Genomic DNA, 18320 nt, shown 5'->3' on the forward strand with positions numbered 1-18320 from the left:
CAAAACAAAATGCAGACACTTAACAATACAACTTAAAATGATAAAATGTCTTAAATTTAAAACTTGATTTTTCAACAATGAAATTTTTGTTATGCAAATTACGTATAAAAGGTTCAATTTGCCGTTTAAGTCAATTGCTCCCTAGAGCTAATTGAGCTTCAAAGTCACTTGGGCTACACCATAGAGTATGGTAGTCGTAGATATGTCCAAATACACAACAATAGAGCAAAACATAAAAATGTCAACAAATAATAATAATAATATTAAAAAAAAGTTATTTATAATAAAAACAATACACATTCTGTGCGTGGGACAGTCATGTAACAGCACACCGCTATTCATATTTAATTTCATTAATGAGTGCATGTATTTATTTAAGTTTTTTAAAGAATGCAATACAACAGTACTTAAAGTGAAAGTTGGTAACTCAAATGAGAATTGTATATAGTTTAAATCGTCCCTTTGTAACAGTGGTGAACGGGTTTTTCTTCTGAAATCAGCTGGGGCGAGTACTCAGGAGGGGTACCCTAGAAGCGTCCTGAACCTCTGCCCCACTGGTGGGGTCTTAAGTAAAAATGACATAGTCAGAACCTCCAGTATGATCCAGAACCTGCACTATCAAGCAGTCATGAAGAACACAAGCCAGGATGTCACAATATGCAGGAATTGAACATGCGTCCGTTGTAATACCAATTAGTGATAACGAACATGCTAATGCTGCAGCATGCATTGGTTCACAATTGCAATATATACATACATATATAAAGAAGGACTATCATACCTATGCTAAGTGGAGGGGAAGGTACGCATCGCTGAGCGAAGTCTTGAGTATTTCGGCGCGGTGTTCAAATCCTAATTACTGCCAGTAGTATAGGAAAGTATTAGCTGGGACACGGGTCCGGGGCGTGGTATGTGGTGGAGCCGAGAGCCGAGCCACATCTCTGACGTCACGTCCATCTCTGACGTCACGGTGGCCATCTTGGATGAGCGTAATGGGACACAGCGTAACGGGACACATTGTAACGGTACATAACGTAACGGGACAAGTAGATCACGGCGGCCATCTTGGATCCGCCATTTTGGATGACGTCATTGTGTTCTCGAAAATTCCGGCATTTTGTTTTCCGCCATTTTGAATTATGACGTCGCCGTTGCAGTTTCCGTTACGGCCGCCATCTTTAAAATCTTTATTTATTATCCGATTTTAATGAATTTTTTTTTTTAAAATTATAAAAAAATTAAATAATAAAATTTAATAAAGTTTTTATAAAAAACAAACATTTACGACACAGAGCTCGGAGTCCTCGGTTCGAACCCGGTGAGGGCAAAAAAAATAAAAATGGCGACCGATACTTCCTTCGTGGTGGATGCTGGCAGACTGACTCCCATCACTTTTTTCCAAAGCATATATATCGCCAGTGAGCATGACGCCACGTCCGCCATCATGAAATTTGGACGCCATCTTGAAAATCCGCAATTTTTATGTTAGAAAATCGGGATACATTCCAAAATTCATCAAAAAATTAACTTATTCGAATTCTGATTGTTTATATCGATCACCGTCCTCGGTTCGAACCTGGTGAGTGCAAAAATAAACTAAAAATGGCGACAGGCTCCTTCCTCAATGGTGGATGCAGGCAGACTTACTCCTTCCACTTTTTTTCAAAGCAAATATATCGTCAGCTGGTATGACGACACGTCCGCCATCTTGTCTTCGTCCGCTGGAGATCACCATCTTGTTTTCGTCCGCTAGAGTGTGCTGTTACCATGTTAGTACAATTATCTGGTCACCACACCTTTTACCTTGACATTGAACATTGACCTTGACCTTAAAAATTGACCTTGACCTTAAAATTTGACCTTGACCTTGAAATTTGACCTTGACCTTGACCTTGAATTTGAACTTGACCTTGTAATTCAACCTTGACCTTGACCTTGACCTTGAACTTTAAACTTGACCTTGAAATTTGACCTTCACCTTGAAATTTGACTTTGTCCTTGTCGACCATCATGGATCCGACATTTTATGTTCAGTACATGCTACCAGGAGCTACCACCTGCTGGAGTACGCCATATTGTGTGTGAGTACTTGTATTATAAAGTACATTTCCATCTGGATATTTTAATTCTAACCCGCTACAGTGCAGTAATCATTTATTATGGAGGTGACCCCCCGCCATCTTGAAATTCAGCCGCCATCTTGAAATCATGTAATAATGTAGCTAGAAAAGCGGTAAAAAATCCAAAATTTATTAAATAAATTTGTAATTCATATAATTATTGATTGGATCGACTAAGGTCCTTGGTTCGATCCCTGGCCGATACAAAACAACTTTAATTTAAAAAAATACTAAAAAAGTGTTAGGTTTGAGAAAATAAAAACACCACAAGTTCTTTAAAAAAATTTTATTACATAATTTCAATACACTACTACAAGTACAAAAAAAAAACACTGACAAATTACCAAAGCCTTTTGAATTCCTCGATTCAAACAGTCTTCTAATTGTACGGACTAAGCCTTTTACATGACTTAAAATGTCTATCCGATCCGTTCATCACCACAGCCAGAGACGGACTGAAGTTCATAGCACTTATATAGTCTCATTAGCCGGTACAACACATGAGTCAAATCAATAACCATGTTCATTATACGTCTCGGAGCTGCCTTTTCGATGATGGTGCTTCCAAATGTGCTGCCTTTTCGTTGTCGGTGCTTTCAAATGTGCTGCCTTTTCGTTGTCGGTGCTGCCAAATGTGCTGCCTTTTCGTAGTCGGTGCTTCCAAATGTGCTGCCTTTTCGTTGTCGGTGCTGCCAAATGTGCTGCCTTTTCGTTGTCGGTGCTTCCAAATGTGCTGCCTTTTCGTTGTCGGTGCTTTCAAATGTGCTGCCTTTTCGTAGTCGGTGCTTCCAAATGTGCTGCCTTTTCGTTGTCGGTGCTGTCAAATGTGCTGCCTTTTCGTAGTCGGTGCTTCCAAATGTGCTGCCTTTTCGTTGTCGGTGCTTCCAAATGTGCTTCCTTTTTTGTTGATGGTGCTTCTGTTTTTTTAATGTTGTTTTGACTGTAGTATTTTAGTAAATTGTTCTTGATTTGACTAGCGTATTATTTAAACCGGTTAATGTATATAAACGAGTCCTAGACAGCAGGACGCTCAGTTTGTTACTGCCGTCGACGGTGTACGGATCACCTAGTTTGTTTCTTCTGGTGCATAAGTCGTGTAATTGCCTGTTCTTGAGACTTCGATGGCATCTTTACCGACTTTAACGTCGTACTCGATGGAAGATGTACCATCGACTACGGGAACCATGACGTCGGCGCCGACGATGTTGGAGCAGATCCCGTTGGCAACGCCTCTGACAACACTGGAGGAGACTTCGATATGTGCTGTGATACCATCAGCTAAAGTTTCATCAGCATTCAATTAATGAAGAGCATACTTCGCATCAGTGCAAATACTTAGGTGCATCATTTACTATCACCTCAAATGCTCGCAGACATGAAAGAAGCGGTTGTTCTAATAATGTTCAAAGAATACAATTTCAGTCCAATAAGTGCAATAAACTAATTTCACGTCTCGATAGCTTACATCGTCATTATAAAAAATGCTCCGAGACTGATAATGAACATGGTTATTGATTTGACTCATGTGTTGTACCGGCTAATCTATATATATAAAAATTTAGCTTCCGTATGTATTTGGCCCCCAAAACTCGGAAAGTATACGATGGTTTGGATTGAAATTTTTACAGAACATTGCATGTTAACAGAAGAGTGTTTATATTAAATAAAAGTTTGGGAAAATCCACCGGAAAAGTCGGAAAAAAAAGTTTCTATAACTAAATATCATGGTCACCCAACTTATTTGTGACCACGCTCGACGATGCTGTACCATATTGTCGAAGTTCAAGCACATCAGGCTACTCGACCATTGTGCCTTGACGACAATAATTTACACAAATATGTATATATATATATATTTCAAGAAAGAATAAAAAACTTAATTTAATTTGAAAGTATATTCTTTCGACTCTATTGATAAAAATACGTTTAAATTAAAAAATACATTTCGTACAATACATTTGAAAATTAAATAATTCTTATCTTATAGCTTATATCTTATATATTGCTATTATAATTTGTTATAATCACGTACGTTGTTATGATAATTGTTGATATATCAAACCGGTTGTCATATCAACCCTGTTGTCATAGCAAAATGTGTTTGTTGATTTTTCCAACAATAATCTTTTAACACTTTTGTTTTGTTTTCTAATAAGCCAAATATTGATTAAGCACAAAATGTGTCACTGTGACCAATTTATGTGTATGGTATCATTTATAAATGTTTAATTAAAGAATGGAATTGGTTGGATTTCATCTGTAAAGTGAGTAAACTTATGTTTTATAAAAAAATTGTGATTTAATGAAACACTATTTTCAGAATTTTCTATTCATATAGTTTTTTTATCTTGGAAATAATTTAACTTAATTTTTTCACTGGAAATATGAATTATGTAGGCTACTATCATTAAACCTTATGGTGCCAAAGTATGAAAAATCGTGTTTTCTGTGTTGTGCGAAAATTGTCAAGGCCGAAAAATCCTCTTAAAGTATATATATTAACTAAGACACGTTTTTCGACACTTAACCACATTCTATCGTTGTGAGTTGAGCTACCCTATTATTAGCTGCTTTTTCTCATAAAATATTGCAGAAGTTTTATGTTTCTGGGCATCGCACAGCATGTGACACTGGAAATGTGTTTTTCATATTTATTTGTTTACAATAAAAACTTCACATTTTAATTAATTTAATTACATGTTTTAAAAGTATACATTTGTTTATTTTGAGTTTATTTTGGTTAATTATAAATTTTTATTCGCTTTTAAACTTATATTTTTTTATATATTTCTTAGTAATTTTATCAATGAAACAGTCAGTATAACTTTCATAGAAGGTTTTATATAAATTGACTTAATTTTTTTTCAATACATTCTGTGTAAACAATTATGAACGGAACAATAATTACAGAACTAATATTTCATTGTATTAAGAAAAAATTTAAGATTTAAAAAATAAAATCCATGAATATTATTTTATAACTACGTCCACTCCTCATTTTGTACATAAAAATATTAATTTTAATTACAATATTAAAAATATTAACGTAAAAATGGGATAAAAATTGTATATTTTTACTTAAGAAATGCCAAAAAATTAGAGTTTATTTATTAGCGTTAAAAATTATGAATATCTAATGAATGAGTTATAAAATAATTGTTATGGTTAATTTATATTGTCATTTTTTACAGTTCATCACCGTTCGTGTGATGCCTCGCCCACGTTCAAACATTGGCCGCCATACTCGACGTGCAAACGCAGAGCGTCAGAGATTATCAAATCGCACTGATCAACAACGTTTAGAATATAATGAACATCTTAGAGAATGAAGTATTCAAAGGCGAGCAGAAGAATTGGCCGATCAAAGGGAAGAGAGACTTCAACTCTTACGAGAAGAAGCGAGAAGAAGAAGAGCAGCATATTCGTCTCAACAACGCCAAGAAGAAATAGATCAACGGCGAAGACGAATGCAGTTACAACATCTAAATAACCAAGCTTCATACCACCGAATGGCTTTTTCATATGAACCGGATATACAATACAATACCTCATGTACATTTGTTCAAATCGGAAAAATGGATAAAGTTTGTCCTCATTGCAGAGCAATTAAATTCAAAGGAGAAACTCCAGGAATGTGTTGTGCAAGCGGTAAAGTGAAGCTACCTGAACTTGAACAGCCAAAAGAACCACTGAAAAATTTGTTAAATGGAATTACTGATGATTCTAAACATTTTCTCCAAAATATTAGAAAATATAATTCATGTTTTCAGATGACTTCATTTGGCGCTAACATTATAACGGAGCATTATATGCCGACATTTAAAGTTCAGGGTCAAATTTACCACAAAGCTGGTTCTTTACTTCCTTTCCACAATAATCACCATAAATTTCTACAAATATATTTCATGGGAGATCAAAGTGCTCAGTTGAATGCACGATGTCAAATCTACGCTGGAGTAAGAAGGGACATTGTTGAGTCGTTGCAACAGTTGTTACATGACGATAATAGTTTGATTCGATTGTTCAAAAATGCGATTGATCTTATGCCATCAGACAGTCATAGAATTGTTATTCATGCTGATTATACACCAGCAAGTGAGCATGTCAGACGATATAATGCGCCAACAATTGATGAGGTAGCAATTGTCATGGTTGGAGAAGAATTTCATCATCGCGATATCGTTTTGCAGTGCAGAAATGAGCAACTACAACGAATTGCTGACACTCATAGGTGCTACGATCCATTGCAATATCCAATTATGTTTCCAAGTGGTCAAGACGGTTATCATTTTAACATTAAAATGATAAACACAGTCACAGGCGAATACACTGACAAAAAAGTTAGTTCTATGAATTATTATTCCTATAGAATTATGTTACGTGAAAATGAAGAAAACCATATTCTGAAATGCCGTCTGCTCTTCCACCAGTACATCGTCGACATGTACGCGAAAATAGAGTCGGAACGACTACTATTCATTAGGCGCAATCAAACAAAGCTGAGATCAGAAGAATATGTACATTTGAGAGATGCTGTTATAAATGATGGTGATATAAGTAACATAGGCAAGATGACAATATTGCCTGCAACATATACTGGTAGTCCACGACATATGCACGAATATGCGCAGGACGCTCTTACATATGTGCGAAAATATGGTCGTCCTGATCTTTTCATTACATTTACATGTAATCCAGCATGGGATGAAATAAAAGAGTTACTTTTCCCTGGACAATCTCCTGCTGATCGCCACGACATAACAGCACGTGTTTTCAAACAAAAGCTAAAGATGTTAATTAATTTCATCACTTCACTGCACGTTTTCGGAGAAACACAATGCTGGATGTACTCTGTGGAGTGGCAAAAAAGAGGACTGCCACATGCACACATTTTAATATGGCTTACTATGAAGATCATGCCTAATGAAATCGATAAAGTCATATCCGCTGAAATACCAGATACTACAACTGACAATGAGTTGTATGATGTTGTGACCAAGAACATGATACATGGACCATGTGGGTCAATCAATACAAATTCACCATGTATGATAGATGGAAAATGCTCTAAACGTTATCCTCGAGAGTTTTTAAAAGATACAATCACTGGCAGTGATGGTTACCCACTATATCGACGAAGAAGTACAGAAGACAATGGGAAAGCAATTGTTATGAAAGTGAGAGGAAATGACATTGAAGTTGATAATCGTTGGGTTGTTCCATATTCGCCACTTTTATCAAAAACTTTTAAAGCACATATCAATGTGGAGTATTGCAATTCTGTGAAATCCATAAAATACATCTGTAAATACGTCAACAAAGGCAGCGACATGGCCGTGTTTGGAGTTTCATCAACAAGTAACTTAGATGAGATCTCACAATACCAAATCGGCAGATATATTAGCAGCAATGAAGCTGTATGGCGCATTTTAGGATTTCAAATCCATGAGAGGGATCCAACTGTCATTCACCTTGCTGTTCATCTCGAAAACGGACAAAGGGTATATTTCACAGAGAAAAACCTACAAGACATTGCAATAAATCCACCGAACACAACATTAACAGCATTTTTTCATTTATGTCAAACAGATGATTTTGCAAAATCTTTGAGGTATGCAGATGTTCCAACTTATTTTACTTGGAATGTGACCAAAAAGAATTTGAAAGAAGAAAGAGAGGGAAGGCAGTAACTGGACAACCTGGAATATTTTCATCAAATGCTTTAGGAAGGATATACAAAGTACATCCGAACAATGCAGAATGCTTTTATTTACGTTTGCTTCTAATTACATGTCGTGGTCCAACAAATTTATGCACTTGCGAACAGTGAATGGAATAGTACATACTACGTATCGGAGTGCGTGCGAGGCACTTAATTTGTTGGAAAACGACGATCATTGGGACAAGTCAATTGAAGATTCATGTGCTACTTCTCATCCATCTCAAATACGTATGCTGTTCGCAACTATTTTGTCCGCATGTTTCCCATCACAACCAGCGCAATTGTGGGAGAAATACAAAGACTACATGGCTGAAGATATTCTGTACAAAATTCGCCAAGAAACAAATAATCATGACTTGGATTTCACAGAAGAAGTATACAATGAAGCGCTGATATTCATTGAGGATCTTTGTCTGACAATATGTGGTAAGTCGTTGACTCAATTGGGAGTGACGGCACCGAACCGGTCCATCAATGCGACATTTGACAGAGAACTACTTAGAGAACAATCATACAACAGAAATGACTTACAGCTGTTCGTCCAGGAAAATACACCGAGACTCCTTCAAGAACAAAATATAGTATATAATACTATCATACAAGCTGTGGCCAACCAATCCGGTGGATTGTACTTTTTGGATGCTCCAGGTGGAACTGGAAAAACATTCTTAATATCCTTAATCCTTGCTACGATCCGTTCAAATGGCCATATTGCATTAGCTCTTGCTTCCTCGGGTATTGCTGCAACATTAATGGAAGGAGGTAGAACAGCGCATTCAGCTCTTAAACTATCACTAAACATGCAATGCACAGAAAGTCCAACATGTAACATTTCAAAAACATCAGGAATGGGAAAAGTTCTTCAGACGTGCAAAATCATTGTATGGGATGAGTGTACAATGGCTCACAAAAAGTCATTGGAAGCATTAGACAATACACTGAAATATTTGCGAAATAATCCAGATCCATTTGGGGGAGTGTTGGTGTTACTATACGGTGATTTCAGGCAAACGCTCCCAGTGATACCTCGCTCAACACCTGCTGATGAATTGCATGCCTGCTTAAAATATTCAAATTTTTGGAGCACAGTAAAAAAAATGCATTTAACCACGAATATGCGAGTTAAACTTCAGAACGATCCAACAGCAGTCATATTTTCAAGACAATTAATTGAAGTTGGTAACGGCACTGTACCTACAAATCCAGAAACAGGAAAAATCAGCTTATCATCTGATTTATGCAACATCGTAGATTCAAAAGAGGAATTAGTAGACAAGGTATTCCAAAACATCGAAACAAATTTCAAAAATCATGCATGGTTGAGCGAAAGAGCCATTCTAGCGGCTAAAAATGTTGACGTACACGATATGAACAATAGTATTATAAACAGAATCGAAGGTGAAACAATGACATACAAATCTATTGATTCAGTAGTGCACCAAAATGAAGCAGTGAACTTTCCAACGGAATTTCTCAATTCACTCGATGTTCCAGGATTACCACCACATATTTTGAATTTGAAAATTGGTGTGCCAATTATATTGCTTCGAAATATCTGTCAGCCTAAATTATGTAATGGTACACGATTAGTAGTTAAAAAATTAATGGATAATCTTATTGAAGCAACAATTTTGATTGGACTTCATAAAGGTGAAGACGTATTACTTCCACGAATGCCACTTATTCCGACAGATATGGCGTTCGAGTTCAAACGACTTCAATTTCCAATACGCCTTGCGTTCGCTATGACCATCAATAAAGCACAAGGACAATCTTTGCAAGTGTGCGGTTTGAATTTAGAAAATGAATGCTTCTCTCATGGACAGTTATATGTCGGGTGCTCCAGAGTCGGTAAACCATCTGATCTATATGTTTATGCAAAAAATGGGAAAACAAGGAATGTAGTCCTTCCATTAGCTTTACAATAAAAATATTTAAGCTAAACACATTTTTATTTCTTCTATTACATTCCACAGCCATGCACAGTAAAATATTAAATTAAACAATGAATTAATATTAAACTGTGCCACAGCAAAGCGTGGCCGGGTTTAGCTAGTGAGACTATATAAGTGCTATGAACTTCAGTCCGTCTCTGGCTGTGGTGATGAACGGATCGGATAGACATTTAAAGTCATGTAAAAGGCTTAGTCCGTACAATAAGAAGACTGTTTGAATCGTGGAATCCAAAAGGCTTTGGTAATTTGTCAGTGTTTTTTTTTGTACTTGTAGTAGTGTATTGAATTTATGTAATAAAAAATTTTTAAAAGAACTTGTGGTGTTTTTATTTTCTCAAACCTAACACTTTTTTAGTATTTTTTTAAAATTAAAGTTGTTTTGTATCGGCCAGGGATCGAACCAAGGACCTTAGTCGATCCAATCAATAATTATATGGATTACAAATTTATTTAATGAATTTTGGATTTTTTCCCGCTTTTCTAGCTACATTATTACATGATTTCAAGATGGCGGCTGAATTTCAAGATGGCGGGGGGCACCTCCATAATAAATTATTACTGCACTGTAGCGGGTTAGAATTAAATTATCCAGATGGAAATGTACTTTATAATACAAGTACACACACATACACAATATGGCGTACTCCAGCAGGTGGTAGCTCCTGGTAGCATGTACTGAACATTAAATGTCGGATCCATGATGGTCGACAAGGACAAAGTCAAATTTCAAGGTGAAGGTCAAATTTCAAGGTCAAGGTCAAAATTTCAAGGTCAAGTTGAAAGTTCAAGGTAAAGGTCAAATTTCAAGGTCAAGGTCAAAGTTCAATGTCAAGGTCGAAGGTGTGGTGACCAGATAATTGTACTAACATGGTATCAGCACACTCTAGCGGACGAAAACAAGATGGTGATCTCCAGCGGACGAAGACAAGATGGCGGACGTGTCGTCATACTAGCTGACGATATATATGCTTTGAAAAAAAGTGGAAGGAGTCAGTCTGCCTACATCCACCATTGAGGAAGGAGCCTATCGCCATTTTTAGTTTTTTTTTGCACTCACCGGGCTCGAACCGAGGACGGTGATCGATATAATCAATCAGAATTCGAATAAGTTAATTTTTTGATGAATTTTGGAATGTATCCCGATTTTCTAACATAAAAATTGCGGATTTTCAAGACGGCGTCCAAATTTCATGATGGCGGACGTGGCGTAATGCTCACTGGCGATATATATGCTTTGGAAAAAAGTGATGGGAGTCAGTCTGCCAGCATCCACCACGAAGGAAGTATCGGTCGCCATTTTTATTTTTTTTGCCCTCACCGGGTTCGAACCGAGGACTCCGAGCTCTGTGTCGTAAATGTTTGTTTTTTATAAAAACTTTATTAAATTTTATTATTTAATTTTTTTTTATTATTTTTAAAAAAATTTCATTAAAATCGGATAATAAATAAAGATTTTAAAGATGGCGGCCGTAGCGGAAACTGCAACGGCGACGTCATAATTCAAAATGGCGGAAAACAAAATGCCGGAATTTTCGAGAACACAATGACGTCATCCAAAATGGCGGATCCAAGATGGCCGCCGTGATCTACTTGTCCCGTTACGTTATGTCCCGTTACAATGTGTCCCGTTACGCTGTGTCCCATTACGCTCATCCAAGATGGCCACCGTGACGTCAGAGATGGACGTGACGTCAGAGATGTGGCTTGGCTCTCGGCTCCACCACACACCACGCCCCGGACCCGTGTCCCAGCTAATACTTTCCTATACTACTACTGCCGGTTCGCTGCCTGCTCACTTCAACATAATTGTTAAAAATGTTTAAAAAAAATTTCCACAGCAATTATAATACTGTTCTGAGTAGTTTATCTTCAATGCTTCAAAGTAAAACAATGCAACTACCGACCGATAGGTGCAGTAGAAACAGTGCACTTTGAATGGGTTGAGTATAAATGGTCGTGGACCAAACCTTTACAAAAATTTGTTTGATAATAATTGAAGTGACGTGATTCCACGCATAATAAACTGGCCGTCTACGGGAAGTCCACACTGAAAGATTTGTATATGTAAATGGAACTGAAATATTCATATATAAAAAAACAGAAATATTCATGTTATATTACAGATATTTGTAAATTTGTACATTTACATGAAAACAACTGTATCACTACAAAATAATGTTCGCAGTTATACTGAATTCGAGTTCTTATCCTGCCCTCTTATATGTATGTTGTTCCAGTACCTACAATCGTAAAAGCTTTTTGTAAACCGTTCCACGGATAGATTTCCAGTATTAAATGCGCAAATACAATTATGTTTTCCATGTGTTTTTAAATAATTGCTTGATTGAAGTATAAATTTAAAATTAAAACAAATTGGTTGTCAGTAAAGTTGGTTTACGGACGATAGTTTAACGTGACGTCATAACAAAATATTGATGAAATGATTGCATACTTTTATGAATAAAATTGAATCATTTTTATTGAATTATCACTATTTTGTATGGATACAAAGAAGGAGTGAAATGAAATCTACAATTTAATTGATAAATTTAGTTTTATTTGCACTTATTAATTCAAATATGTTTATTACTTTAACGAAGAGATTATTTTAACTATAACTTTTATACATGTTTGCTATAAAACTTCTTCCAATCTGTGTCATTCTGTTAAGGATAGGACGATGATAGGAAAAGTAGGAAACGAATGGGAGTGTTTCAAGTTTAATGTGCCTCGAAAAAGTCAAATCGATGGTTGTTCCAATCGAGTGGAAGAGAGATAGATGCGGCGCAAGCGTACAATCAGCGTAACGGGACACAGCGTAACGGGACAATGTGAGTAACGGGACACTTTTTAGTGCGTGTAGCCGGCGTTAATCGATTTATTTGACGTTGTCACGTCAAAAATATGCTCCAATTTTCGCAGGAAATAACCAGTATTTCACGTATAAAAATTATCTTTAGACATAAAATATCTTTCTCAAATTATTATTCCGAACTGTTATCTCGGGAACTGGTCTCCTGGTTCGTGAGAGCGGGGAACGCGTGTTTCCGGAGCGGCACCTGCGTATCTCCGTCTCCACGACCTGGGGCAGGCGGGACTGCAGTCTATCCCTCGCGCGCTGCTTCTGGGGGCCCCGCTTGCCCGCCGGCGCCTGCAGCGGCTGCAACCTGCAACACAGGCCGTCCTTGCCCTCTCCACCGCGTGTTTCTCCGGCGACAATCGTGGACACGTAATACGTTTAAAATTGTTTAAAAAAAAAATTAATAAAACATATTATTTTGTCAACTTTCTAAAAAAAAATCAAACGAGCAATTCCATTTGACTTTCGATGTCCAAATTTTTTAACACCCTCGTCGTATGGCGCCTTTCATTAAATTAAACTGAGAAAAAAATATTATTAATAAAGGGATCCTAAAATAATAGAGAGGTCCCGGCTACTCAAAAAAAATTAAAATTATAAATACCACAAGCTACTTCAAAATAAACAAACAGCCATATATATATATATATATATATATATATATATATATATATATATATATATAGTGCTTCTTTAAATATTATATTTTAATTTTTTTACGTCATCCTCCTTCCTGAGAAAAACTAAGAGTGGTATGCTGTTATTTCTCTTACGTTATTATTCATATTTTTCCCCTGGTTATTTACTTACTTGTTAAAAATAAAGAAAATATGTGCCCGTTATGTAACTCCCTTAGGCCAATGTTTTAATTATTGGCATACATATATTTGCTGTAAAATTTTAAATATTATTTTAGTACACTTAAAACACAGATAAAATAAAAGGGAAAACATTTCCAATTTCAAAAATATTGTTGAAAATAATACATTCATGGGAGGTATAAATGTGATTTAAAATAAGTCAGGGACAGAAATTATTCAGTTGTCATTTCATAAATTCCCTACCGTTCTTCAAGCTAAATTAATTTCTCAAAATTAATTAAAATTAATTCTTAATGCATGGAATATTATTTAAATACCATTGTATGGAAGATAAGAGATAATGTTGATGAACTTTTCAGCCGCTTCGAGACACAATACCCTGATTCAAAATGTAGTTTTCGACATACGAAACCTCAATAACAGAAGGAAAGGTAAATATGCAAATACACAGAAAATAAACCAAAATCAGGCGATATGAAAAAATTGAAACAAAAACAGTACAGAAAATTCCGTGGAAGGAATATAGAAAAAAAAATTACTACTTCGCAGATTGACACAGTAGGCTAACGACAGTAGTAACAAGAACATTGAATAATTACGAAAGTGATTTTGAACAAAATAATTAAAAACAGAATAACTCAACAATGATACTAAGAAGATAAGAACAACAGCACGGACGAACACTGTAGCAACACTTGTGTGGAAAAAAAATTTGGTGTCCAGAATATTTTCTTTGGTCACGTCATAGGGTTTGCCTATGAGTCCGTGTTGTCGTTGGTTGTCCGCACTATTTGTTTAGTATCATTGTTTTGTTATTCTGTTATTCTTTGTGTTGTCCAAGATCGTTTTTGTGTTTATTTACAGATCTTGTTACTACTGTTGAGTCTTTTTTGGTTTACTGTGTCCGTCTGTACTGTAATAATGTTTTAACTAATTTCTTTCACGGAATTTTCTGTGCTGTTCTTGTTCTAAATTTTTTGACAACGCCTGATTTTGGCTTGTTTTCTGTGTTTTTGCAAATTTATCTTTCTTGTCATTTTGTTTTATTACGGCACACATTATAATCAGCAATGTCATATATCAAATATTAAATCTTGAATCAATCTTCTCCGTTGCAAGAACCATTCCGAAAACGCACACAACACTCTTAAGTGCTTTAACTTGTTCTTGTTCACTAAGTAATGAATATCTCATTCCAGACACAGAAATAATTATAAGCCATTCAGAAAGGTGAACTAATTAACAGCAATTTTTTTAGATGTAAATTTTAAACTTTATTAACCGCTAAACACAAAATTTCTTGTGAAGAAATATTATGAAAGAATGGAGTGAAGAATGGAAAGAATGGAGAATGCCAAAATATTTTATGGAAGAGAAATGGTGCTAAATGCTTCTACATACATTATTTCTATGCATACAATAAATCTATGGAACTTTAAATGGCTACTAATTTTTTTTTAGAAAGGTCTAAAGCATGGCCAATAACATATCCTTTGAGACGCCTTGTTATTTTTCAGTTAATAGTTTTTTCTCAAATTTAGTATCATTAAGGCTTACTAAAGTTATTATTGATATAACATTAAAATTTTTAATTTTACCGGTATATGGAACAAGTTAAACATTGTTCAATAAATATTTTTTAGGTAAAATATACCTAGTTGTTTTATTTTCAATTTTACTCCCATTTTCTCGTAAATGTTTCTAAGAAGAAAATTGTGTAAAATCCGGAGTTTTTAACATTGCAAAGAATTAAATTTTAATTTCCAGTACGCTACCTGCAGTCATTGGTATTTGCTAATTTTTTGCGTCTCTTCCCTCAATGGTTTGAGTAATGAAGCGACACATATTTTTTTTGCATAATATTTGACCAGAATAGTTATAGTAAACAAGTCAATTTTGAATTCTGAAACCTTCTCCAAAAAACCTTTACTTTGCAATCACACCAAAGTTTAGAGAAACTCTAAGTACCAGCTCTGAAAACCATACATTAAGACACGATATATTTTTTATTGTTAATACCTAATACACAAAGCACGCCATTGCAACAGTTATGATGGGATCAACCAGAAACTATGGTTTAAGAACATTTATTTATCTCCAAGAATTGAATGATGCTTTATTTTTTCTTCCCATTTAATAATTACCATCTCTACTAGTTTAATATCAGTTATTTACATAAAAACCGATTACAATTACTAAGAGTATGCCATATACTTATCACTGCACTAGTTTGTTTATAAGAGTTTAATTTGTGTTTTTTGTGAAATTGTTATAGTAAATGTAACTCTTTGGTCATATTGACTCTATTACGGTATAATCCTAAGTTGACACTGTTTTCAATTTACCATTCTCAGATTTTCTTAACAATACTTCTTTTTTTAACTGTAATTTTTGTTCATTTTAATTTTTCACAAAATATATTGATACAACCAAACCCACGCAAATAATATCAAAAAATAAGTACTTATTACGAAAACTTATGTAATGGATTAGAAACCAGCGAAGTAAAAATAGATGGGAAAATTTTATGTAGCTTTGTTTATGCAATATTTTTTTTAATTTTGGCATATTCAAATAATTTTTTAAAAATAAATTTGCTAAAATTCTCAGCCCGTACTCATAAAATTCTAACTAAACATGTTTATGATTACACACTAAGGCTACAAGTTTGGCATCGAATCGGAAATTATAAGCATCGTCTTACTGAAAATTCTAGTTTTTTAAGACTTGTGGTTAAAATATATTTTTATATTCACCCGTGGAATTAAAAAACACGACTTGGCTCAAAGAACCATTTTTATAATATTTGTTACAGTATAACACCATTACTTGATCAACTCATGAAAACAAGTCACTAGGATCAGGACTGTGTTGAATATGCTGTCTGACGAACGTTATTAAGAATAAATTTGAAGCAAAGCGTCCAAAATCTTAAGTTAAAGTGGTTACAAACAAGGCTAAAGTGTTATACAAATAACGACTTTAGTATAGTTTGTATCACGGTTAGTTTGCAGTACATATTTACTGGCACCCACTATTGCCAGAACGATACTGGCCTAATCGTTAACTATGAATTTTTAGTTTACATCCAACTTTAATTTTTAATATTGATATTTATAATACCATAAATTAGTGTATTTATGTGGTATTATTAAAGTTGTAGGCATTCTGAAAGAAAATAATTAATTCAATGTACTCAACAGATATAAATTCACAGGATAAATTATTTGTACATAGCAGTACGTCACTATTACTAACAACACATTTCATTAAATTATGTGCATTGATCAAAAAATTCCAAACTATTGCCATTAATAATAAAATATTTGTATATGTTAAAACAAAGATGGCCTATTTCAGTTACCTACGTCTCCTTAGAAGTAAAAATTGAATATTATTGGATGAAACGCCTGATGAAATACAACTAAGAAAATGTAATTCCATAATTCTCATTAAAATTTTCCTTTAAAAAATAAAATGTTTTAAATATATTAAAAAATATATATCATTGCATGGTAAAGTTGTGTTCAAAACCTTTGTGCTTTATGGTGTATACCTAGCAAGAGAGCACACCGTAACAAGGAAAGTACTAATGGCGGGAATTTTGCATTGTAAAGAGAGAGTAATATGCACATTGCGAATTATGGATGAAGTATTCTATAGAATAGTTGGTTAAATAATTATTTAAGCACCACGATAGCAAAAATAAAACCACGTAAATCTGCAATTACGTATCATGTGACAGGTTAAGTTAACTCTGTAAGGCGTACATCAAACAACCATGTGCTAAGTTAAGAGAGAGAGAACACCATTGTTTCCTTCAAATAGTATGCTGTGATATGTTACTTACTTGGGCACTACATTTGATTTGACTGCGGGCAGCATTATGATGACTGCCAAAAGAGATTGTTTCCCCGTTGAATTTTCACCAAGGGCACTTGGTTAAAGTCACGACATTTCTTCTGTGCTAAAAAATAAAAATATAACATTTCTAACTATATTTATCTACAGATATCCAATGCAGGGTTTTTCCAATGTTAGTAATTTTTTTAAATAATGAATGCTAGTTAAATTGGTTACTTTAGTTGTGTCAATATTTTCGGATGAAAAATCATAACTATTTACCTTCTAAACATACTGAAAAACCAACGACTTATTTTCAAAAATATATATTATTATAAATTAAATCAATCAACTTAATGAAACACAATAAGTATTAAATGTTTCAGGCTTATGATTTAAGATCATTTTAAAATTATATTTCAAAGTTCACTTTGCGCTCACTTAATTGCAGGAAAACCTACTTAGATAAACCTTTTACATAAATTCACAAAATTAATTTTATGTCAAAAATTTATTTTCAAAAGGTTATCCAAGTTGTTCATATCAGAGAAAATAACAGTGACATAACCTCTGTTGGCTATTAAACAATTATGTCTTGAATACTGATGTTAACAAATAACATTTAAAGACGTACCTTACAAAAATAAACAGAAAATGCTCTATTAAATAAAAATATATTACTCAAAAGTTGGAAATCTCCTTAATTAAATTGCATTCGAAACATTTTAAAGTGCTGCGTAAATTTGTTTCAAGCAAAACATAAGCTTTATTTTTGGCAGTAAAAGCATTGTAGCCAACTTTGTCTAGATGGTTTACTATTCTAGAAGAATTATAATTTGTAGCTAACATAAATGAAGGCAATTAAGTTCCGTCATTTTAAAATTTTGTTGTAATATTATGTTTCAGTTATTTATCCAAGTAACCACATGACAAGGTATAAAATGTTATTTTTAATATTTATTGTATACTGTAGCCTAATATTTATTTGCAAGTTACTCT

General features: G+C 34.4%; 1 protein-coding gene across 2 annotated transcripts in view; it reads right to left on the reverse strand.

The window, feature by feature from the left end:
• Window positions 1-18107, reverse strand: part of LOC134532349 (uncharacterized) — a 64533-nt gene extending 46426 nt beyond the window's left edge. The window contains exons 1-3 of one of the 2 annotated variants that reach the window (XM_063368776.1): window positions 17956-18107; window positions 17329-17445; window positions 12857-12964 (exon numbers count right to left, since the gene is read on the reverse strand). In XM_063368776.1, coding sequence (XP_063224846.1) covers window positions 12857-12964; window positions 17329-17363 — 143 coding nt within the window. In that variant the 5' untranslated portion in view covers window positions 17364-17445; window positions 17956-18107. The remainder of the gene's footprint in view (window positions 1-12856; window positions 12965-17328; window positions 17446-17955) is intronic. The other variant, XM_063368777.1, reaches the window with a different exon arrangement.
• Window positions 18108-18320: the final 213 nt, after the last annotated feature.

Source organism: Bacillus rossius, chromosome 5, assembly GCF_032445375.1.
Source record: "Bacillus rossius redtenbacheri isolate Brsri chromosome 5, Brsri_v3, whole genome shotgun sequence".
In the NCBI taxonomy this organism is placed as follows: Eukaryota; Metazoa; Arthropoda; class Insecta; order Phasmatodea; family Bacillidae; genus Bacillus; species Bacillus rossius.